We start from the raw sequence: 21,931 nt of genomic DNA, 5'->3' as shown, positions 1-21,931 counted from the left end.
GAAGGGCCGCGACCCCGTGCCGCGACCCTGGCCGTGTGGGGTCTGCCATCATGGGGGCGTGCCTTGGTTCTCGGGACTCGATTACACCAGCTACTTGCTTCGCCAAGGAACGCCGCCGCAAGGGCCCACACATGATGTATGAAGGTGCGGGAAGCGCCAGGTGTGGAAAGCACCAAGGCACCACTTCGGCAGCCCCTGCAAGCTACCGTAAACCTTGCTCTTGTTCGAGAGCGCACAGCCACGCACAGCGGCGGCCAACCCCGCAAGCACTTGCACAGAAGCAGTAGCGGCGGTTGCTTTATTGCTTTTCCCCAGGAGCCCACGATTTCCCTTCGCCTTCCCAAAGTCCCCATCATGCCTACAACAGTATCCAGTGGCCGCCAGGGCTCCAGGCCGACGCAGCAACAATCAGCTGCAACACAAAGTCACAACCAGCAAGCGTTTCGATTCCTTCCTTCAACATCATTCTCGGGCGTGGGCCTGAGAGTCTCAGCCTGAGACAGGTCGCACGATCACACGCCTGCCACTTGGCAGTGCGCAACGCTGAATCGCGGCCGCGGCACCTGTCATCTGATGATCCGCATGCGGAGGCCGTGGACTCGGAATGGAATTCGTTGAGAGATTGCATGGGTTACAAACTTACAAAAGGGACCTCCTGACGCAGCTCACGAGCGAAACGGAGAGCGCCCCCCAGGACTCAATACTGTATACTGTACTTGATACGCCAACACCGCTGCACTTCAGGCGCCTCTTCAAACATGTTCACGGCGAAAGACATACGGCTCGTAAATCACACGGTCCGACTCAGTCCACCGCCTCGCCCCATCCGCCTCTCATGCGCACACGAACACAAGGGCCGCCACGCCCACGGCTTGCCCTGTCCCACCGCCCACCCTGTAACCCCGTCCCCCCTTCCTGATGATGCTCCCCGCGCCCCCCCCCCCACACCCCTTTCCTCGGCCTCAGGCCCTGCGTGGCCACCGACCCGCCCGCCACCGCCGCCACGCCCGCCTTACTTCTCCGCCTCCCTGCCCGCCGCCTCCACGCCCGCCGCCGCCGCCACCGCCAGCTGCTGGTCAATGGCGCGCATGAGTACGAAGGGGTCGGTGTGGCCAATGCTGGCGTGCCCCACCACCTCCAGACACCCGAAGTCGCTGGCGGGGGCCGCCCACTTCCCCCGGCTCACAAGCCGGGCCATGATGGGCCGCCAGCTGGATCCGGATCCGGAGCTGGATCCGGTGCCGGAGCCGGATTCGGTGCCGGATCTGGATCCGGATTCAGAGCTGGGGCCGGGGCTTGCTTGTGTTTGTGCTGGCGGTGGGGGAAACGGCGGCAGCCCCAGCCAGCCGTCCTCGTCGTCGCCGCCCCCTGCTGAGGCTGCTACTGCTGGCGGCTGCAGCGCCTGTTCCGGCTGCAGCGCCTGCTCAGGCTGTAGCGCCTGCTCCGGCTGTAGCAGTGGCGGCTGTAGCGGCTGTAGCGGCACGTTGAGGACGCCGCAGTTGAAGGCCTGCACCCCCAGGCCGTCCAGCAGCGCACGGAGCGAGGCGTGCAGCGCCGCCACGAAGGCGGGACTGGACAACCCCCCGCCCTGGCTGCTGCTACTGCCGCTACTGCCACTGCCGCTACTGCTTCTACCGCTGCTGTTGCTACTGCCGCTGCTGCTACTGCCGCCTGCGATCACAATCACCTCCATGTCCTTCTGCGGCGCCAGGTGCGCAAGCACCCAGGCCACGTCGTGCTCACCATCACCGCCGCCATCGTGGGCGGCAGTAGCAGCGTCGTGGCCCGTCCTGTGACCGCTGCTGCTACTGCCGTTGCCGGTGATGCTGCTGCTACAGCCGGTGCCATTGCTGTTGGCAGCGGCGGGCGGCTGGGGTCGCGGCACCACCACCTTCCTCGCAAGCCCCACCGCCGCATGCGCCCGGATAAGGTCCCGGTAGTAGCAGACACCGCCGCTGTCGGCGCCACCGGCAGTAGCAGCCGCGGCGCCGGCAGTAGCAGCCTTGGCGCAGGCAGTAGCAGCCACAGCGCCAGCAGTAGCAGCCGCGGAGCCGGGGCTGCTACTGCCGTTGTGGGTGGCGGCTGTGGAGTGCGCCGCCGCGTGTAGGGCCGCCTGCTGGTCCAGTCGGGCCTGAAAGCACATGAGGGGGGGGGTGCGGGAGGGGGCGGCGCACGGGGGACAGGTGCTGTTGTCCGTTTCTGTGTGTAAGGAAGGCAACACGCTGTGTGTTTAAAGAGCACAAGGAAAACATAACGCGTAGGACAGTGTGTGTGTGTGTGTGTGTGTGTGTGTGTGTGTGTGTGTGTGTGTGTGTGTGTGTGGAAGGAGACACGCTGTACACTGCCTGGACCCCACCGCTGGAGCCCCCCACGCTCTCCTCCTCGCTCTTTTGCATCGGGTTCGGCTTCGTTTGGGCGGGTACCTACAAACCCGCCCTCCCTGCCCCACCCCCCCTCCACACACATGTACGCTCGGCCTCCCATTCCCGAATCTACACCGTTTGGAGCCCCCCGCTGGCACTCCCCCCCCCGCTGGCACTCCCCCCCCGCCTGCATGCACGCACCCACCCACCCACCCACCTGGGCAGGCACGGGCACTGCGGTGAGCATGAGCTGGCCGTGGCCGTGAAACTGGCTGGCGCCCGCCCTGCAAGAGTTAGGTAACAACAGAATGTTAACAAGGGAAAGAGACGCCATGGGTTGTTAAGACTATCGCAAATGTTTTTATGAAAGTTCATGAAAGAGTGGTAGGTGTCAAACGGCGTGCGCACCACCAGACGCACACGCACCTCGGCCCACAGTTCCAAATGAAGAACGGATGCAACGCGGCGCCGCCGCAACCGGCATTTCCCCCTCCGCCATCCGCGCCGCCGCCGCCGCCGCCGCCAGCCCCCGCGTGCGCCGCCGCCGCCGCCGCGAACCAACCGTCTGAAACGGCTAGGAAGTCGTACAGCTGGGTGTGTGTGAAGGCCAGGGGGTCGTGGTGCTTGAACAGGACCAGGCTGAGGAGGGAGGAGGGCGCGCGGCCGTAGGCGGCGGCCATGAGAATGAAAACATGAAAGACAAAAGGGGGTTTCAGTGGCGGGGCGGGTTGGCACGGGATGTGTCTGTACGAATTGACATCCGCACAGAGTGCGACACCCACACACAACAATACGAACAGCCAGGCTCGCCGCCGGCTCGCTGCTCCTCACTCACTACTCACTAGCGCCCCCGTCACGTCCAACTCCTCACGCCCCCCCTCCCCAACCTTTCGCTCCCCACTGCCCCCCCACCCCCACCCGCTGTTTCCGCTGCCTCTCACCCGTGTGCGGGCTCGCCGTACTTGAACAGGTTGGAGCCCGTGACCGCGTGCGGCCGCTCCACACGCCCCCATGTATCCTGCGGAGGAGGGGGCAGGCAATCATGCGAGGGGGGTTATTTGCCCGAGCCCAAAGATAAATGTCCCAGAATATCGCATCACCTAGATGTGTATTATAGTGCGAATGGGTTTGGAGGCAGCAGCACGCGCTGCGTCACGTCGTGTCACTCCGATTGCGTGTCGCCTCACGTGCGTGTTTGGTTCCAGTCGTCCCCCTTGCTTCCCCCTGCTTCCCCCTGCTTCCCCCTGCTTCCCCCTGCTCCCCCCTGCTTCCCGCAGCCATCATTGCCGTCCGCGCACACAGCGGCCAGCCGTACTCCACCGCAGTGGACCTCAACCCACGTTTCCTCTCAACCACAGGCCCGCATTTTTTAGCCCCAGTCCCGAGCCCTGCGCTAGATAGCTCTCAGGCCCTCAGCCCGTCAGGCCCCCACCTCACCAGCAGTCCCTCACTCCCCCAGCAATGCCGCTCTGTTTCCAAAGCATAGGCCACGCTCTCCTTCTCGCTCTTTTGCATCGGGCTCGTTTTAGTTTGAGCTGGTATCTACCGTACAACCCCCCAGACCCTCCACCCCAAGGCCCCTCTCCCGGGCTATACCACCCCCCGCCCAGGGCCCCCCTCTCCTCACCTCCGCCGTCAGCTCCTGCCAGTTGCAGAAGTCACAGCGCCGCCCGCCGTCCGTGGGGTCCACCACCCCCGCCGCGTCCGCCCTGAACGTCTGCGGCTTGCGCGTGCGAGCCTCGTTGAACCTGGGGAGTGAGGGGGCGTGTGTGCGTGTGTGAGGCAGACACACAGGCAGCAACTCGCCAAGGGCGGGGGCGGCGTGGGGGCGGGTTTTGCATTTGTTTGTGTCCGGTCAATGTCGAGGTCGGGTTTCGGAGCCGTCAAACATGGATGCCGTACCGCGCGAAAGTGACGATGTCGCACGGGAGGCACGGGAGGCACCGGGCGCAACCGCCGCAGCGCCTCGCTCACCCTGCCCTTCATGCATTTGACCCTCCCGCCCCGGCGCTGAGCCACAGCCCTCCATAGGCTGCTGCATCTGTGCCAAAACAGCTGGGCCGTGCACGCTCTGACGAACCAAGGCGTGTCATGCCAATCAGGCTGGCAGGCTGGCACGGACGCCCCCACTCACCATGCCTGCTCCAGCGTCGCACGGTTGGTGCAGCTCACGACCAGCTGGCGATTGTCCTGCTCCATTCCATACTTCGCGGCCAGCTCGGGCCCAACGTTACAGCGCGCCTCGCCCGACGTAAACGCGTACAACCGACGCAGCGCATCGGCATTCTTTCCTTGCAAGCTCGCCGCGCGCTGGGCCACGTCAAACACGGATGTGCATTGCTCGATCACTGGTTGTGTCTTCATTTGTGCATAAATATTACTGCATACGGATCGCCGTGGGCCCTGAAGCCTGCCGATGCTAGCCTTGCTGCCTCGAAGCAGAGTCCGCTGCGGCATCATTTTTGCTGTGGCATTTATAATATATGTTTAAGCAACTGTGTGCACTCGGCTCGGCTACTGCAAGTTCAACTCCGCCCACCGCCGCATGCGCCGATGTGGGTTCCGTGCGCCGTGCTTGGCGTCGAGTCCGGACCCCCGTGGCCTCCGTTGCCGTCCGCAGTAGCACGAGTCGTGGTAGTTAGGAGTTTGAACGTCCCCGACTCCGTGTGCCCTTCCCCCTCGTGGCCTCATCCCGCCCTGCTTTGCATCGAAAGCCGCAGGGCACGCAGGCGAGGCGTACGGGGCGCCGGCACACATGCCGCACACGCCCACCGTCGCCCACGGTCGAACCACATTCGACTGTGGCCGGCTGGCCGCCAGTTTGCGTCAACAGGTGCCGTCAGAACTGCCCAGTCCCACCCCTTCTCCGTAAAATCTTTGACTTCTCGAACTCTATCCAGCCCCCCATATACGTTCGCGCACGTCTGTTGTTATACATCGACATCTCACTGCAGTTGTGCAGCCTCCGAAGTCTGGCCAAATGCGAATGCAAAGAATATAATACAGCAACAATTTTCATCTGGCTTCGGCCTCACCATTCTAGCTAAACATACCAATTCAAGAGGAACTGAGCACACTCGCGCCCTCGACGCACACCGCCAGGTCCCACGCGGCAGGCTCACACCCATCCTACCTTCCATCCAGGATAGCTGGAGCTTGATCAGTTTTATCGGGTAAAGCGAATGATTAGAGGTTCGGGGGATGAAACATCCTTCACCTATTCTCAAACTTTAAATAGGTAAGACGTGTCGGTTGCTTAATTGAACCGGCACATTCAATGTGAGCTCCAAGTGGGCCATTTTTGGTAAGCAGAACTGGCGATGCGGGATGAACCGATAGTCGAGTTAAGGTGCCAAACTACGCGCTAACCTAGATCCCACAAAGGGTGTTGATTGATATAAACAGCAGGACGGTGGTCATGGAAGTCGAAATCCGCTAAGGAGTGTGTAACAACTCACCTGCCGAATCAATTAGCCCCGAAAATGGATGGCGCTTAAGCGCGTGACCTATACTCGGCCATGGAAGCAAGTGCGACGCTTCCATGAGTAGGAGGGCGTGGGTGTCGAGACTAAGCCTCTGGCGTGAGCCTGGGTGAATCGGCATCTAGTGCAGATCTTGGTGGTAGTAGCAAATATTCAAATGAGAACTTTGAAGACTGAAGTGGAGAAAGGTTCCATGTGAACAGCAATTGGACATGGGTTAGTCGATCCTAAGAGATGGGGTAATCCTGTGTGAAGAGCGCGATTCGCGCTGCCCATCGAAAGGGAAAAGGGTTAAGATTCCCTTACTTGGACAAGGCGGCTGGCGGTAACGCAAGCGAGCCCGGAGACATCGGCATCGGCCCTGGGAAGATTTTCAAGTTGGGCTATTCCCGGTTCGCTCGCCGTTACTAGGGGAATCCTTGTTAGTTTCTTTTCCTCCGCTTATTGATATGCTTAAGTTCAGCGGGTAATCTTGCCTGAGCTCAGGTCGAGAAAATAGGGGTTTGCTTCGGCACAGGGCCAAAGTTCCTGGTTTGGGTCGACAAGCACAGCTCCAAGCCATCTACTAAAGCATTAGCAACGAGTTGCCTACCCAGTAGAGGCCCATAAGCGGGTCCATGCATCAACCTCTGTACTTCAGCTGACCCGGCGTCTGATCCGAAAATCAAACACCGAGACAGCCAGGTCCGCTCTTGCTCCAAACACACAAGTGTGTTGGAGTAGGGCGAGTATTAACCCGACGCTGAGGCAGACATGCTCTTGGCCGAAGCCTCGAGCGCAATATGCGTTCAAAGATTCGATGATTCACGTATTTCTGCAATTCACACTACGTATCGCATTTCGCTGCGTTCTTCATCGATCCGAGAGCCAAGATATCCGTTGTTGAGAGTTGTCTTGGTTAGTGAGCACTAGCTCTAAGCTAGATACTCGGTTTTAATTTAGTTTTGGTTTGGTGTTGGTTGGTTAGTATAAGAGACCGATGCCTTGCGGCAACCCAGGCCAGGCGTAACTTTTACATTGCGCCCAGACCTGGCCCGTTTGCTTTTACACAGACGGAGGCCAACAGTGTTAGTTCGCGGTGTGGATTGTGATAGATTCAATGATCCTTCCGCAGGTTCACCTACGGAAACCTTGTTACGACTTCTCCTTCCTCTAGGTGGGAGGGTTTAATGAACTTCTCAAGCAAGGCCAGGTTGCCCCAGCCAAGCTCAATCCGAACACTTCACCAGCTCACCCAATCGGTAGGAGCGACGGGCGGTGTGTACAAAGGGCAGGGACGTAATCAACGCGAGCTGATGACTCGCGCTTACTAGGCATTCCTCGTTGAAGACTAATAATTGCAATAATCTATCCCCATCACGACGCGGTTTACAAGATTACCCGGGCCTCTCGGCCAAGGATAGGCTCGTTGGTCGCGTCAGTGTAGCGCGCGTGCGGCCCAGAACATCTAAGGGCATCACAGACCTGTTATCGCCTCATACTTCCATTGGCTAAACGCCAATTCCACGTCAGCAGCAACAACCTCCTAGCTAGCTAGGTGCGTCCATGAAATACAATACACAGCTCTTTCTATGCCACGCCGGTGCATGCATGCGGATAAAATAGCCCGCCTCAGACCTGTCCCGTCCTTTTGCTACAGCTGTGTGCGGCTTCCACCTGATATGACCCGCCGCTGCCGCCGCCACAGCCCCATTCCTGCCCACCAGCTGCTGCTCCTGCTGCCATAGCTGCTGCTCCTGCTGCTATTGCGCTCCCAAACATGTCCCCCTACCCCTGCCCCGTGCTCCTCGCCGCGCTGCTACTGCCACCCTACCTTCTCCTCCAGCGGACCCCGCAGCTACTGCCACCGCCGCCACCGCCCCGGACTACCCCCCTCCCCCTTGTATCCTGTTCCCAATGCTTTAACCTTGTAATCCCCCTTGCTCCCCTCACTTCTTCCCCTTGCTGCTGCTGCTGCCGCCGCCGCTGCCGCCCTCCGGCCGCTTCTTGACGGATATCTTGGTGGTGCCGGTGCCGCCCTCCACCTGGGTAGGTGGGTGGGTGGGTGGGTGGGAAGACACCACAGGAGGAGGCAGTGTGATTGTCTGGGGCTTGGGTGTGAATCCAGGATTGCACACAACTCCCCTGTGGTCCGGGTTTCACGTGGTTGCTTAGCCAGCCCTGGGCCCTTCCACACGCCGCCTTCGCCGCACCCACCGAGCTGGTTTAGCCCGCCTCCCCGGCCCTCCCATATCCCTCCCCATCTGTCCCCTCCTTCCCTCTCCCCTTGCTGTCTCCTATCTCTCCCCTCCCTCTTCACGACGCCCCGGCCCCCTCCCATAAGCATCATCGCTTGCATCTGTCGCCTCTGCCTCTGATCCGCTCGTTTTAGCATGGTTAACTTTTGGCTTCTACTTCCCTCCCTCCCTCCCTGCCTCTCCCCACCTGCTTCCGTGCCGCCTCCGCCGCGGCCCGGCTCACGAGCGCCATAGCGGCCCGCGCCCCCTCGCGCAGCACCCACCGCCCCACCGGCACAGCCGCCTTCACCGCCTCCTTGGTGGCGGCCACAGTCACCTGCGGGGCAGGAGGCGGAAGAGGTGGTGGCGGCGCAGGAGAGGTGGTTGCGCAGGAGAGGAGGGCAGCGGAGGGGAGGCAGCGGAGGTGGGCAGGCAGGCATGTGGTGATGCTGTGTATGTGGCGATGCTGTGTTTGGGTGTGTTTGGGTGTGTAGGGCATAGGGTTAGTAAGCGTTTCCAGAGTCTTGCATCCCCCGTGCTGCGGCCCACACGCCCTCCGGGCCTCCTCAACCACCCGGTCCCTCCTCCAACACCCCCGTACACCTCCCCCAACCCCCGTCCTCCATCCCCACCTCCAGCAACCCCCCGGTGTCCTCCTCCTCCCCCACCCCCCGTCCTCCTCCTCCTCCTCCTCCTCCGCCTCCTCCGCCTCCTCCGCCCCCCTCCGCCCCTCTCTCCCCACCTTGGCCGCGGTGGTCAGCGCCGAGCCTGTGGCGGTGCCCACGGGGCTGCGGCTGAGCTCGTAGATCTCCCGCTGCAGCGAGACAGACAGTGAGAGGTTGGGGGGGAGAGAGTGAGAGTGAGTGAGTGAGAGAGTGAGAGAGTGAGAGAGCGAGTGTGTGTGCAATACAGCGCCGGCAGACGCCGGCCGGTCCGCCCAGTCACCTGCCCACACCTCCCCATGGGCTCCTCCTCCTCGCGCTTGCGACCCGAACCCCTTGATTGTTGGGACCTACTTGGGCTCAGGCCCCCCTCCACGAAAGGCTAACCCCCGCCCGGCGAGTGTTCGAGTAATAATGTGGCTGCATCATCCTTGTTCGGCTCGGGGCCTTGGGCGCAGGGAATGCACTCCCCCCTCAAGACTGCCCCCTCCCAGCCTCTTCACCCTCCCCCACTGGCTTGGTTTGGCTTAGTGTGGGCTGGTATTTTAACCCCCCCTAACCCCAACCCCAGGCGCGCCCCACCTGCAGCGGCAGGGGGTTCTGCTCCAGCTCGTCCAGGCTGCGGTCCACACTGCAGGAGTGCAGGAAGGGGAGGAGGAGGGGGTTACATTCATGGCCAGTTAAGGAAGTGGTAGACGGTAGACCATCTTTTTTTTGGGGGGGGGGGGTTGCAAATATGTGAGGCAGGGAGGGCGAGGCGAGCTGCAGCTCACAGCCCCAGTAGGCGCCATGCCCTCGGCCATACCCAGCCCGTGGCAGACCCGCACCTACGTCACGACGAGCTTGCCCCTCCCCTGTCGCTCCCCCCTGACTGCCAGCCCTCAGCCTCCATAGACGATTACATGCACCCACCCATCCCCCAGCAGGCCCCCCCATCCAACCCCGCCTCTGCCCACCAATCCCCCCAATTGCATTGGGTTTGGTTTAATTTGGGCTGGTATCTACAATCCCCCCCCCCCAGCCCTCCCTGGCCGCTCTCACTTCCTGAGTGCCGACAGGAGCACGTTGGCGCCACCCGCCCCCTCCTCCTCCTCGTCCCCGTAACCCCCGCCGGCCGAGGAGGGAGGCAGCACCGCCGCCCCGTCGGCCGAGGCCTGTGTGGGCAGAGCGGAGGCGCGCGAGGAGAGGTCTGGCGGTGGCGTGTGTGTGTGTGTGGGGGGGGGGGGAGGCGTGTGTGCCCCTCGTCCGCCCTTCGTGAGGCCAGAACCTCCTGGCCCGCCACCTTGCCTGGACGGTGTAGTATCAACTTTGATCACTGCAGGGAACCCTAGCACCGCGCCCATGCGGTGTGCAACGCAGCGTGTCTCATCCGCGACAGCGGACCGTGAGAACGGTTGGTGCAGCCTGTGGCTTAGGCTGTTGCTGCACCCTTCGTGCGCTGTTGTCCCTGTAATCAAATGCTGCATACCCGCCAGCGCAGTCACGCACCGTGGGCTTGATGAGTTTGTTCTGCACGTAGACCGGGCTGTGGATGAGCGAGGGCGGGGATGGCGGTACCGAGGCGGGTTTTGGTGGGGTCACCCGCACTTTAATGCTGCCAGCGACTGTAGCTTCCTGCGTCACACTGGTAGAGGCGCCGGATCCCTCTCCATAAGCGCGCGGTGCTGCAAAGTAACACGTAGGATTGGAGGCGGGGGAGCAGCAGGCACACATGAAAACAAGGCGCTATATGCCCCAACATAATAAAGGAATGGTTTTGTATTAAATGACATACTATGCAACCAATAACGCCTGCTTGGGGACTGACCATCCGCACCTAGTCGCTGGGTTCGTTGACCAGAGCTATATGGAGCAGGCTGAGTCCTCCCACTGAAGCCTGCATGTGACAGGTTGCCCGCTGCGACGTGAGCGCAGAGCGGGCTCGCCATTTCGCTGCCTGTCTGATGGGTCTCTGACTCTGAGCACTGGGCGCGCAGGGATCTAAGCAGTGAAAGAAGTTTGTGTCATGTGCGAGGACTTAGCGCGGTGTGGGTTTTCAATGGGTGTCCAGCGCGAGTGGTGACAGAACAGTCGCGTTTCTCATCAGCGGTCGCGCGTCGGTCTTCATGGTGCCATCAGCGAGGCTAACAAAACAATCCTTGAGTTTGCATACATTGTTCTTCCTTTTAATGCTTTACTGCGCCGCATAACCAAGGTTCGCGCTCTCAGCACGTTCGCGGCCCTTCGTCCATACCCACAGGCGCGACATCCCCACCGCAGGGCCTACCCCCGACCGTTCCTCAACGCGCCTCGCCTTCTCGCCGCCATGGCCCTGGTAACAGGTCGCTTCAACGCTGGAGATATGTTCAGGGCAGCGTCAAACGCCGTGGTAACGCGGTCACGTCGACACACGCCTCGAGCTTTTTGTGCACGCCGTGCCGCGTCCAATTGCCCAATCGCCGCGCGCCACCTACCGTACTCCATCCACCTCTGCCACACTCTGCAAGCACACATTAATCGCTGCCAGGCCTAACTCCACCGCCACCGCAACACACACAAACCTGCGAGCCCGCAGCCTCCGCTTCCACGCGCGCGGCCCCATCCAAGCTCGACAACGCCTCCCCCACGCCATCTGCCCCTTCAGCCGCTGCTACCCCCTCCCTCCTCCCTCGCGTCACAACCTTCCATTTATCTCTCCACAGTCCACGTCCACTCACACACTCGTTCCAAGCTCAACAACGCCTCCCCTCCTCCTCCCCCTCCTCCTCCTTCCCTCCTCCCCGCTCTTCAAGCCATCCTCCTCCTCCACCTCACACGCCCAGCCCCAGGCTGCCATCGAAGCGCACCGGGTGGCACGCCAGCGTCCGCAGGTTGAGCAGCACCAGCGTGCCGGTCCGGGCAAAACACGGCACAGCCACCAGCCGAACCACCACCGGCTCCCCGCCGCCCCCGCCACCACTGCTACTGCTACTGCCAGCGGCCGCCGGCGCCGCGGCGGCCGTGCTACTGCCGGCTGCGCCGCTGCTGCTGCAGCCCGGCTGTAGCACCACCAGGCGCGTGGCGAACTCGGGCTGGTTGCCGGCGAAGTAGACGTGGGGGGTGGCGGGCAGGATGAAGGGGTCGTCGTCGGTGAAGGGGTAGCAGGTGAGGGTGTCGGGCGCGGTGGGCGCCAGGTGGCGGCAGGCCAGGGTGCGCTGCATCAGGTCCAGCCTGCAGGGTGGGGGGGGGTTACATTTTATAATTATTTAAGAAGTGAAGGGGGGAGGGCGCCCGGGAGGCCGGGGGCTGGGGGTGCCGAGAGGGAGGGGACGGGTGGTGGTCAGGTGGGGGGCTCCCGCGTGGGGTTCCAAGCATGGCGAGATAGGCAAGGTGCGGCATTTCTTTCCACCATTGCCAGCAGAGGCATTTAATGTGCTAGGACGCGGCCCATGACAAGCTGGTCAGGGCTGGGGCTTCATTCCCAACCCGGACATCTGTGAGGGCCCCACAAAACCCATCCCCACCTCCACCCGGCCCTACATCCCACACTGCTTCATTCACCACCCCCGCCACCCCCACCCCCACCCCCACCTGTCCCTGAGCCCGCAGTACTTGGCCATGTCGTCCACCACCTGCCCGCTGCTGCCCAGCACCCGCACGCCGCCGCACTCGAACTCGTGCGGGTTGGTGGCGCGGACCAGCGAGCCGTGCGAGGCGGCGCCCGGGAACAGGCACCTGGCGTGGCGGGTGGGAGGGAGGGAGGGAGGGAGGGAGGGAAAGCAAAGCGGGGGGGGGAGCACATGTGAAGGGGCGTGTTGGTGTTGGCTGTGGCGCTGCTTGGTTGCCGTTGCCGCACGCATGGCGAGTGACGTTCTCCCCTCCCCTTACGCTTCCTTCACACATATGCACACACCCGTACCGTACCGTACACACATTTTCGCTTCAACACCTGGTTCTCCCTAACAGAAGCGCAATGACAAATACGCAACCCCCAGCCAAGGCCTTCCTCCGCCCCACCCCGCACATACACACACACACGCGGCCCCCCCCCACCCGACCCACCTGTGCATGGGCTGCTGCGGGAGCGCCACGTTGGCTGGGTCCTCCGGCCCCGGCATGACGTCCACGGGCAGCGCCGCCGCCAGCTCCGCCAGCAGCAGGTCCAGGTCGCGCACCGGCTGCAGCGCAACCACCTGAGGAGGGGGGGGAGGAGAGGAGGGAGTTACATTCAGCCAGGTATGCGGGATGGAGACGGGAGGAGGAAGGAGGAGGGGGAGGAGGGGGCGGGAGGGGGGAGGAGGGGCGCGTTCATTGTTGCTACCCAGGAAGGATAGGCTAGGAGCTGCTATGCACGGCAAGTGGCTGATATGCGAAAAGTGTCGCAAACTACGGAGCCGCAGCTGTAAGGACACGCTGCGACATCCACACAGCAACACAGCCGCACCTGTGCCGAGCGGTTGTAGGGGTTTGCTCCGGGCGCGGTGGCGGCGGCGCCCGCCAGTCCCTCTAGCTGCCCGATGCCGCCGCCCGCCACCACCAGCCGCACCACCTGCAGGCGGCAGAGGCGAGGAACGCGTTTCGTCCGAGAGGGTCATGTGCTCGTGCGCCTCGCCCGTGGCTTCTAGCAACGTGCCGGGACTGTCGGGCCCTCTCTTCTTGCTCGCCCACAACACATACACTCGACCACGTCGCACTTATACACCCCTTCCATCCCACCTCAGGCCCCCCTGTACTTCGCTAGCTCAGTTCTGTTCCGTCCACCTCGGGCCGGTATCTTCAACCCCCTTCCCCCATCCTTACACCCTCCCACGCACACCACCCTGCCCCTCCCCCGCGCCCCCACCTGCGCCGCCAGCTGCTGCTCCGCTGCGCTGCCCAGGTTGCCTGTGAGCCAGTCCGCCGCCAGCTGAGTGGCCAGCAGGTCCGCCCGCCCGCCGCCCAGGCCCAGACCCGACACCAGAGCCAGGTAGGTGTCGCCGGGGCGCGAGGCGGCCAGCGCGGCAGCCGCGTCTGGCCACAGGGACGTGTGATGGAGGGAGGAGGGGTGTGTGGGAGGGAGGAGTTATGAGCCCGGGCCCGACGAAAACGTCCCATCAACATCAGGGAGGGAGGGAGGAGGGAGAGGGTGGTGTGGGAGGGAGGGTGGTGGGCTTGGCCCGGTGCAGGTGGAGATGGCGAGGGGGCAGGAAACAAGGGTGCAGAGGGAGATCCATGGGTCCATTAAAAGCTCCCCCGGGGTCCGTCTGAAGCTACTGCGGCAGCGGGGGGCCGGGGGTTATGTGCCTGAGCCCAATGAAATTGGTCCCAGTAGTCAGGAATCGTCGCCCGGAGGCAGCCAGTGGAGCCTGGTGCCCCGTTGCCTGAGTTGTGTCCTTTGTCTGTCCGTCCACTGGCCCTGCTTTCCTCCCTCCGTCCCCCCTAGCCTGCTGCACATCAGGCTGCTGCTTGTGTGAACCGCCCGACCGCCCTCCTCACCGGCGGAGGCGGCGGACGAGGGCAGCGGCAGCGGGTGCGGCAGGGGACAGGGGTTGGGCGCCAGGCCGGCAAAGGCCACGGCGCTCACAAAGAAGTCGCCGCCGGGCTCGTGCACGCCGCGCACCGCCATCACCAGGCCTGTGCGGGGTTGCGGTGTGCCGGGGAGCGTGTGGCGTGATAGGAACAGGCCCCAGTCCTCCTATTACGACAAAGGACCAACCACGCGCCGCCGCGAACCACCCTCCATTCATGCCCACCCGCCCACCCATCCAATCCCACCAGGACTCTCTTGCGGATGCGCCCACCACACCACACCCATCACGCTCCCCCCCTCGCCTTGCATTTTCGTGCCTGGGTGGGCTTTCTGATGATGATGGGACTTTTCCGTTGGGCCCAGGCACCCCCCAAACCACCATCACCACCCGCATACCTGTGACCAGCTCCTGCACCGCCAGCGGCCCATCGCCCGGCGCCCAGCCCGGAGCCGCCGCCGCCGCCGCCGCCATGGTGCCGGGTGTCGCCACACTCAGCACCATACGCGCGCCGTCGTCCTCCATGACCACTGCCAGCAGCAGGAGCAGGAGGAGGAGGAGCAGGTGGTGGGGGCAGGCCCAACATGCGTGAGAAGTGGATGGCGAGAAGGGAGCTTTTTTGCAAAGGCGCTTTCACAGGCTATGAAGGCATGCCAGCATCCTGCCGGAAAGGAAGCCCTTAGCCCGCCAACCATGTGCTACCGCCCTCTGCCCCCCTCCCGCTGGCCCCCCTCCCTCCCGCAGCTACTCCCTCCTCCCTCCTGCTGCTGCTCCCCCCTCCCTCCTCGCTGCTGCCGCCCTCACCGCTGTCGTCGTCGGCACAGAAGTTGGCCGCCCCCAGCGCCGCCTTGAGCCCGCGGTCCTTTGTGTACTCGTCCAGGATGGAGGGCTTCAGCCTGTTGAAAAGGGGGGATCACATTCATGATTAGTTAAGGGGGGCAGGGATGGGAGGGATGGGAGGAAGGTAGGAGGGGAGGGAGGGATGAGCAGGGGGGAGCAGGAGGATTGCCAGGTAGAAAGACAGAACGCGAGGACCCTGTGGAGCCGCGAGCCGTGCCGCCCGCTTTGAGCACGTTGCCTTGCCCTCTCCGCCCTCCTACCCGCCCCCTATCTCTAGTCCTAGTCTCTAACACGACCATCCCACATCCGGTGGTGCAGTTCCACCGCCAGTGTGCTACACCCACTTCATGTTTTTGTAGAGTGTGCCAATGACCGCCACCTCCTTGCCCTCCTGCACCTCCAGGATGCTGCACACTGCGGTGGAGGGGCCGAGGAGGGGCCGAGCAGGGGCAGATGAGGAAACGGGGAGGGGTAGAGGAGGGGCAGGCATCAGGGGCGGGCGCCAGGGGCAGGCGCCAGGGGCAGGCGTCAGGTGGGCATTGGCAGCTTAGCACATCGCCGTTGCAAGCGGGCCGTGCCGTGGGACGTGGGAATAGCGGCAGCCCCATTGAAGCCCCTCTAGTGGGCCTTGTGAATCCGCCATGACACGCTCGGCTCACGACACGTTCAGCGCTCGGCACGTCGAAGCATTCGACCTGGCCCTAGGCTTCGCATGGCCCCTCCCTACCTGGCACGCCCCGCCACAGCTGCTCCACCCGCTTGTGCATCACGTCCTTGAGCAGCATGAGGCGCGAGAAGTACAGCTGCGCGTACTGCCGGTCATACGTGCGCTTGGAGGCGCGGAAGCGAGTGTCCTGTCGCCGAGGAATGGAGGCCGCAAAGGGAGGGCGCGAAGGGTGGTTTGCACAGCAGCGAGCTGCAGGCGTGCCGTGTCGCCCCCAACACGTCGGCCACAGCACGACGGTGGCCGAACTCCGGTCCCCGTTTCCATGCCAGCGCCTGGTGCTTCTTACAAAGCGTTTGTTGCAATCATACTAGGCTGCTTGATGTCCCGACTTGCAGGCATCCCGCCAAAACGCCCCACACTCCGATTTAGGCTCTGAGTCACAGACAAGCCATAATCATTCTTACAAGGTTTGTGTATGTCGCTGTATCCCGAGTAAACGAGGCCTCGTCGCCTTTTGAGGTGCTTGGTGCCAGCAGCTCGTCATATCGGCTGCAAGCATTGACAGGAACAGTTGCATTATTTGCATAGTAGATAAAGACACTATGTAACTTTGCAGAAGAAAGAAAAAGGTGCAGGAGCGGACCTGGCATGACCCGGAAGCGGTCTTTCGATGTCCATTTGTCTATTGGGGGTAACGCAGTAGGCTTGTATGGGACCCTAACCAACACGGGGTGTCGTTGGAGCGAGGGACGAGGCAGGCTACACAATTCATGCATCCACATGCACCGTCGCTTGAAACTTCAATTGGAACGGCCTGGCGCTGCCCAAAGGTTGTGTCTCTAGCTATACTTGAATTATATCTAACCACTTACACGCATTTCACGACCTGAAGGCCCTTTCCGCGTGAGCTGTCGCTGGGCTTCTGCACGAAGACTTTCCGTTTTCTGACTCCTGGCACGCTTCCTACAGCTAAGAAGTCTTCGCATAATATTCTAGGAGCAATTAAGAATGCCGCCGCGGAAGCGAAAGGCTCCGCTGAAGGCCATCGTCGAAGCAGAAGAAGCGGACACGCAGGAGGAGCCAGCAGCGCAGGAGGCGGCACCTGTTTGTGCCCAAAACGAGGAGGATGAGGAGCAGATCCGGCTAGTCATCCAAGAAGCCAAAGAGCAGGGTGCGTGCAAGCTCTCGGTGGCCGCACGCGACGGGGAGGGCCGTGCTCTTTGCGGGGACCGGTACCAGTGGCTCCCCTGCGTACGCTTGGGGCTCAGCGCACGATGTCAACGCGGCGTCAACGCCTGCGCGTCGCGCGCTGTCTTCAATGCACTCAGGCATGGACCCAACCCCTGGGGCCCAGCGCGCGCACGTCCCCGCCGACCCACTTTCCAAACCGGCTGACCGGCCCCGCGCCCCTCTCCCCTCTCCCCATCCGCTCCGCTGGTATGCGCGCAGTTGAGGCCCAGGCCGCCCAACTGGTGGCCAAGATGCGCGAGCGAGCTCAGACGCTGCGGAAGCACGGCGACGTCGTGATCGCCAAGATGACTAAGCAGGTGTGGGCGGGTGGGGTGGGGCTGTGGGTGAGAGCCTGACTAGAGGCGGACACACACAGTCCGCGCGCCGGGTTGGGGACAACGGGGGGTGGGGTCTGCAGGTAGCCCCAGTGCGCTGAGTGAGCTGCGGCATGTCTGCATCCTTCCGCATGTTCCTTAAAAGCGCGAGCTCAGCGAGGACTCACCGCACAACAGCAAGCGCAAGCACGCAGGGAACCCGTGCTCAGGGGGCTTCCTGTAACACCCCAAACTCCATTACTCTCAACCTCGCAGGTCCGGTCCATGTCCGCGGCCGACTTCTTCCAGCTGTCAGAGGCCGAGGCCGCCGCCACCAGCCTGGACGGCGTGCTGCATCGCCTGAGGGCGCTGGTGGCCGGAGGCGGCGGAGGCGGAGGAGGCGGCGGCGCCACTGGCGGAGCCAGCGGGGCGGCCTCGGCTGCTGTGGTGTCGGGGCTGGTGTTGCGGGCGGAGCATGCCGCGGCGGCGGCTGAGGTGGCCAAGGCCCTGACCGAGCGCCCCACAGGCCAAGCTGAGCAGGAGGAGGAGCAGGAGGAGCAGCAGCAGCAGCAGCAGCCGGGTGCAGCGGCGGCGGCGAAGGAGGAAAATGGGCGGGTCGCGGAAAGCGGGGCTGCGGCCACCGCTGCAACAGCACCAGCAGTGGCACCGGCAGAGGGCACTCCCGCTGACGCGGCGGCACTGATGCCGCCCCCGCCGCCCCGCGCGCCGCTGGGGCCTGCCGTGGCGGCGTCTCCGGCTACAAGGGCGGCGGTGGGGGCGGCGCCGTCAACAACAGCAGCGGCGGCGGCGACGGCTGCGGCGGGTCCGCCGCGGGCTCCTGCCTGGAATGAGGTGGTGTACTCAGCCAACGGTGAGCAGTGGCTCGTGGAGATGCGTGACCAGCAATCTCGGCGGCTGGAGGGCGTTGGCGGCTTCATGCAGACTGTCGGGACGCGCTGTGCCACCATGTGGTAGTGTGCCCGCACGTGGTGTTGTGCCCCGCAACAAGCAACCCACATCAACGCTCGCCCCAACCCCCGCATGCCCACACCCCTGCACCCTGCTCTTCCAAACACCAACAACAAAGACGTGCATCACACAGCCGCCTGCGGCTGCCCCCATCCTCTTTGCTTTGCGTGCCTAACACACACACACACACACACACACACACCTACGACCTCCCCTCTCCCCATAACCTCTCCTCGACCCACCCCGCCAGGCTCGCCCATCTACCTTGGCGCCATCATGGCCGCAGCCAGCCACGTGGCCGCACCCGGCACCGCCCTGCGACCCGGCGCAGCCGCCGCCGCCGCCGGTCACTCGCTAGTGGACGCCACGCCGGCAGCAGCGGCAGCAGCAGCAGCATCCGGGGCGGCGGGGGCGGCGCCGCCTCAGTCGGTGGCGTTCACGGGGCGCACGTTCCGCCGGGCGGCGCCCACGCGCGGCCGCACGCGGCAGCTGGTGCGCGAGATCGTGGTCACCACCGCGGGTGGGTTTGGATGGCGCAGCGCGTGCGCTTGGGGGAGGGGTCGCGGAGAGTGGGCGGGTGGTGTGGGCAAATGGTGTGGGTGCGGAAGGGTGTGGGGTTTGGGGCCTGGGTTTGGGAAATGTGTCTCGACCTTAGTTAGCAGCGTCGACCCATATCTGTCGTGCTTCCCCTAATACACACACATATGCTTTCTTCACCCATGTGCTTTGCCTCCCTCCCTCCCTCCCACACGCAGACGGCAAGACGTTCACAGTGGACGACCTGATTGGCCTCAAGGGCGTGCCGGCCGCCTACCGGGACGGTGAGGGAGCGAGGAGCGCAATGGGGACTTGGGGCAGGAGGGGGGGCAGGGGAAAGGAGGGTTTGTGGGGCGCGTTGCGTTGCTGGCTGGGTTTAGCATACCGTATGAGGCACAGCGCTCGAAGTCCTCCAACCCAACGACAACCCTGAAGCCGTCCTCCCTCTGCAATCCATTACTGAATACTGGCCGGCTGCAACCCCTCCCCTCCTCCCTCCTCAACCCCTCTCCTCCTTCACAGAGGTGCGGCGGCTGGTGCTGTCAGACGTGCAGGACCTCAACGACATCGCCACCCGCATGACCGCCATGGAGGAGGCCGACCAGAAGGAGGAGGGCAGGGAGGCGGCAGCGGCAGCGGCAGGAGGAGGAGGAAAAGGCGGAGCCGGCAGGGCGGCGGCGCCCGCAGCAGCCGGGGGCAAGGCGGGCACGCAGGCCGCAGGCAGTGGTAAGAGCGGCGGCGGCGGCGGCGCAGCGGCGGCGGTGCCGGCGCATGCGGCGGCGGCGAACGCGAACGCGAACGCGGAGAACAGCAGTGCGCGAGCAAACAGCGCCAAGAACACCGACACCAACACTGGCACCATCACTAACACTGGCGGCAACGGCAGCGACGGCAAGGGGGCGGCCGGTGCCGCAGGGGGCAAGGGCGCCGGGGCATCGGCGGCCGCTGGCAAGGCGACGGCGGCTGCGGCCTCTGCCGCGGCGGCGGTGTCGGCGCCTGCCACACGCGCGTCGCGGCGGCGGTGAGGCAGTGAGGCAGATGCGGCGGGGGTAGTCGAGATGGTATTTGTGTGTCCAGGGTTTGAGAGGGCAGCGGGCTGGGTGCTTGAATGGAGGCGGCGTGCGTGCCTGTCAGGGCACATACGTCAGGAGGGCGGCAGTGGTAATTGTGAGAGGCGGCGATAGGCGTGGGCGGTGGGTGACGTCCGTACAGGAGCGAGCAGCTGCCAGTCTGCCCGCTGCCGGGATGTAGATGTGAGATTGGATGCCGTACATATGTACGATACCATAGCACAAGGGGGGGGACGCCGTGTTGAGGGGTCTGAATATGTTCCCCTCATGCGGCCGAGTTAGCTGCTCGGACACCGTGATACGATACGCCCTGTAGGATGGCATCCAGGTTGTTATGACAAATGGGCCACACACGAGGTTCTCCTTATGTGCGGTCCCCAGTGTACGATTGCTTCCAGACCTCAATGGGCCACACACACGGCCGTACGAGTACAGCTGGCGGCGGACCTCCTGAGTCCTGGTGATGGGCGGGTGGAGGGGTTTGTGGTAGTCAATGGGGGCCAGGGGAGGGGGGCAAGACCGTCTGGCCAGCATGCGCGCGCAGCGGCAGCTGGCATGTTTCTGCAAGAGAGGGGGCATGGGGAAGCGGCGAAGGGTATCTGAGGGAGGGAAACGGTGTGTCGGGAAGAGCGCAGGGAGGGAGGGAGGGAGGGAGGACGGGGGATTGGGAGAAGGGCGGGTTCCGATCTGGAACGCCCAGCATGCGCGGCACACCAGCTGGGCCAACCCTTTAGCGAGCATGCCGATTTCCAATGAATGCATGATTGCACGTTGTATAGTCCTTGACTTCCTCGCAATCCCAACAGCCCTGCCAGCTCGCACATTGGCACAGATTCTGAAGCGCTTCGCTTCCCGCCCGCTCGGGGAGCGATCCAGGCCCAACATGGACTCAATTACTGCCTAGATAACAAGCTAAGAAAACTCGCTTAGCTGCACAACCTGCAAAATGGGCGTTCCGGGCCTCTTCGCCTTTCTGAAGCGGCGGTATGGCGTTATCGCCAAGTTCATTGTCAAGGACAATGGCAAATGGGATGGGGCGTCGCCGGAGGGAGCGGACGCGCTCTACGTCGGTGAGTCCGGAGAACGGCCGTCACGGGCCAGCGCACGTCCGGGCCGGTACCCCTGCCGCGCAACACCGCCCTGCCGCCTTCCTCGCTGCTGCTCTCGCCCGGCGGCGATGCCCAATGGCTTTTAAGCGCCCCTGTCCGCACCTCTCCTCTGCACCACCTCGTTAGTGGCACACACACCCTTGCAATGAGCCGAGGCGCCGCCCTGTGCCCTGCCGTCCCCCCTCCCCGTTTGACCACCTGTTTGCTCGATTCGCCCCCTGCCCTCACCTGCCACCTCCACCCTCTCCTCGGCCACCGCCTGCGCCGGTCGCGCCACCCCCCCTCCCCACACACGTGCCAGACATGAACCACATCATCCACACGGTAGGTCAGACGGGGGCAGGGCAGTGCGGGCAGGCGGAGTGGGAGGGCGGCGGAGGCGGGAGGGCGGCGGAGGCGGGAGGGCAAGTCAGGCGGGGCGGGAGGGCAGGGCGGGCGGCAGAGCGTGCGCGCACACAACGGGTGCCAGAATCTGCCAGCGTGGGTTCCAACCAGGGTGTCTAAATGGCACGCGGCCCCATCCCCACACACACGTTCCCCCCCTTCTCCGCCACCCCGCCACCCCACCCCCACCATCAACCCGTGCCACCCCCCAAAACGCACACACACACACACACACACACACACACACACACACACACACACACACACACACACACACACACACACACACGCACAGGTAATCCGCGGCCGTAATTCTGCATCGCATACACTGTCCTACGCGTAATGTTTTCCTTGTGCTCTTTAACACACACGCACACACACACACACGCACACACACATACACACACACACGATCACGTGATCTGATAAACAACTGTAAACCGTTGTTGTTATACACACACACACACACACACACACACACACACACACACACACACACACACACACACACACACACACACACACACACACACACACACACACACACACACGCATACGCACACGCATACGCACACGCATACACACATGCCTCCCCCCCGCCCCCGCCCCCACCTGTAGTCGCA

At 63.4% G+C, this 21,931-nt stretch overlaps 5 protein-coding genes across 6 annotated transcripts in view; 2 read left to right on the top strand and 3 right to left on the bottom strand.

The window, feature by feature from the left end:
* Positions 1-69: 69 nt before the first annotated feature.
* On the bottom strand, positions 70-4,821 carry CHLRE_08g374150v5 (uncharacterized protein). Its single transcript, XM_043065135.1, has 6 exons — positions 4,498-4,821; positions 3,991-4,111; positions 3,305-3,381; positions 2,790-3,002; positions 2,581-2,647; positions 70-2,131 (listed from the first exon to the last, which is right to left on the bottom strand). The coding sequence occupies exons 1-6, from the start codon at positions 4,725-4,727 to the stop codon at positions 1,013-1,015; spliced, it is 1,827 nt and encodes a 608-aa protein (XP_042922136.1). The 5' UTR covers positions 4,728-4,821; the 3' UTR covers positions 70-1,012.
* Positions 4,822-4,869: 48 nt separating this feature from the next.
* On the bottom strand, positions 4,870-10,751 carry CHLRE_08g374100v5 (uncharacterized protein). 2 transcript variants are annotated; one of them, XM_043065133.1, is made up of 7 exons: positions 10,531-10,751; positions 10,212-10,387; positions 9,765-9,877; positions 9,306-9,354; positions 8,804-8,875; positions 8,270-8,398; positions 4,870-7,869 (listed from the first exon to the last, which is right to left on the bottom strand). In XM_043065133.1, the coding sequence occupies exons 1-7, from the start codon at positions 10,649-10,651 to the stop codon at positions 7,774-7,776; spliced, it is 756 nt and encodes a 251-aa protein (XP_042922135.1). In that variant the 5' UTR covers positions 10,652-10,751; the 3' UTR covers positions 4,870-7,773. The 2 variants fall into 2 exon arrangements, with proteins under 2 accessions (XP_042922135.1, XP_042922134.1); XM_043065134.1 differs by having other exon boundaries at positions 10,540-10,751.
* Positions 10,752-10,836: 85 nt separating this feature from the next.
* Positions 10,837-16,411, bottom strand: CHLRE_08g374050v5 (uncharacterized protein). The gene is made up of 12 exons (XM_043065132.1): positions 16,339-16,411; positions 16,160-16,244; positions 15,756-15,882; positions 15,373-15,442; positions 14,993-15,084; positions 14,587-14,718; positions 14,157-14,294; positions 13,525-13,691; positions 13,126-13,230; positions 12,744-12,874; positions 12,273-12,416; positions 10,837-11,912 (listed from the first exon to the last, which is right to left on the bottom strand). Exons 1-12 carry the CDS (start codon positions 16,371-16,373, stop codon positions 11,513-11,515), a joined length of 1,626 nt encoding a protein of 541 aa, XP_042922133.1. The 5' UTR covers positions 16,374-16,411; the 3' UTR covers positions 10,837-11,512.
* A 150-nt stretch (positions 16,412-16,561) lies between these two features.
* Positions 16,562-20,247, top strand: CHLRE_08g374000v5 (uncharacterized protein). The gene is made up of 6 exons (XM_043065131.1): positions 16,562-16,866; positions 17,145-17,242; positions 17,516-18,110; positions 18,459-18,728; positions 18,964-19,029; positions 19,268-20,247. Exons 1-6 carry the CDS (start codon positions 16,704-16,706, stop codon positions 19,768-19,770), a joined length of 1,695 nt encoding a protein of 564 aa, XP_042922132.1. The 5' UTR covers positions 16,562-16,703; the 3' UTR covers positions 19,771-20,247.
* A 354-nt stretch (positions 20,248-20,601) lies between these two features.
* CHLRE_08g373916v5 (uncharacterized protein) overlaps positions 20,602-21,931 on the top strand; it is a 15,596-nt gene continuing 14,266 nt past the window's right edge. Inside the window, exons 1-2 of the mRNA XM_043065130.1 lie at positions 20,602-20,885; positions 21,226-21,248. Coding sequence (XP_042922131.1) covers positions 20,762-20,885; positions 21,226-21,248 — 147 coding nt within the window. The 5' untranslated portion in view covers positions 20,602-20,761. The remainder of the gene's footprint in view (positions 20,886-21,225; positions 21,249-21,931) is intronic.

Source organism: Chlamydomonas reinhardtii, chromosome 8, assembly GCF_000002595.2.
Source record: "Chlamydomonas reinhardtii strain CC-503 cw92 mt+ chromosome 8, whole genome shotgun sequence".
Taxonomy (NCBI): domain Eukaryota; kingdom Viridiplantae; phylum Chlorophyta; class Chlorophyceae; order Chlamydomonadales; family Chlamydomonadaceae; genus Chlamydomonas; species Chlamydomonas reinhardtii.
Note: the sequence above shows the minus strand (reverse complement) of the source record. Positions and strands in the feature narration are given on the sequence as shown.

Bases quoted from the DNA above. Each gene is read 5' to 3' on its own strand.
- CHLRE_08g374150v5 (XM_043065135.1), bottom strand. From the start codon at position 4,727: ATGAAGACACAACCAGTGATCGAGCAATGCACATCCGTGTTTGACGTG. The intron at 3,003-3,304 runs GTGAGAGGCAGC...CTCCCTCCTCAG, and splicing joins TACGGCGAGCCCGCACACGG to CCTGGTCCTGTTCAAGCACC. The intron at 2,132-2,580 runs GTGGGTGGGTGG...ATGTGCTTTCAG, and splicing joins CAGTGCCCGTGCCTGCCCAG to GCCCGACTGGACCAGCAGGC.
- CHLRE_08g374100v5 (XM_043065133.1), bottom strand. From the start codon at position 10,651: ATGGCGAGCCCGCTCTGCGCTCACGTCGCAGCGGGCAACCTGTCACAT. The intron at 9,355-9,764 runs GTGAGAGCGGCC...GCACTCCTGCAG, and splicing joins CTCCTGTCGGCACTCAGGAA to TGTGGACCGCAGCCTGGACG. The intron at 8,399-8,803 runs GTGGGGAGAGAG...CCTGCCCCGCAG, and splicing joins CGCTGACCACCGCGGCCAAG to GTGACTGTGGCCGCCACCAA.
- CHLRE_08g374050v5 (XM_043065132.1), bottom strand. From the start codon at position 16,373: ATGGACATCGAAAGACCGCTTCCGGGTCATGCCAG. The intron at 15,085-15,372 runs GTGGGTGTAGCA...CCTTTTCAACAG, and splicing joins ACACTCTACAAAAACATGAA to GCTGAAGCCCTCCATCCTGG. The intron at 12,417-12,743 runs GTGGGTCGGGTG...CCGCCACGCCAG, and splicing joins CCGCAGCAGCCCATGCACAG to GTGCCTGTTCCCGGGCGCCG.
- CHLRE_08g374000v5 (XM_043065131.1), top strand. From the start codon at position 16,704: ATGCCGCCGCGGAAGCGAAAGGCTCCGCTGAAGGCCATCGTCGAAGCA. The intron at 16,867-17,144 runs GTGCGTGCAAGC...GTATGCGCGCAG, and splicing joins CCAAGAAGCCAAAGAGCAGG to TTGAGGCCCAGGCCGCCCAA. The intron at 17,243-17,515 runs GTGTGGGCGGGT...TCAACCTCGCAG, and splicing joins TCGCCAAGATGACTAAGCAG to GTCCGGTCCATGTCCGCGGC.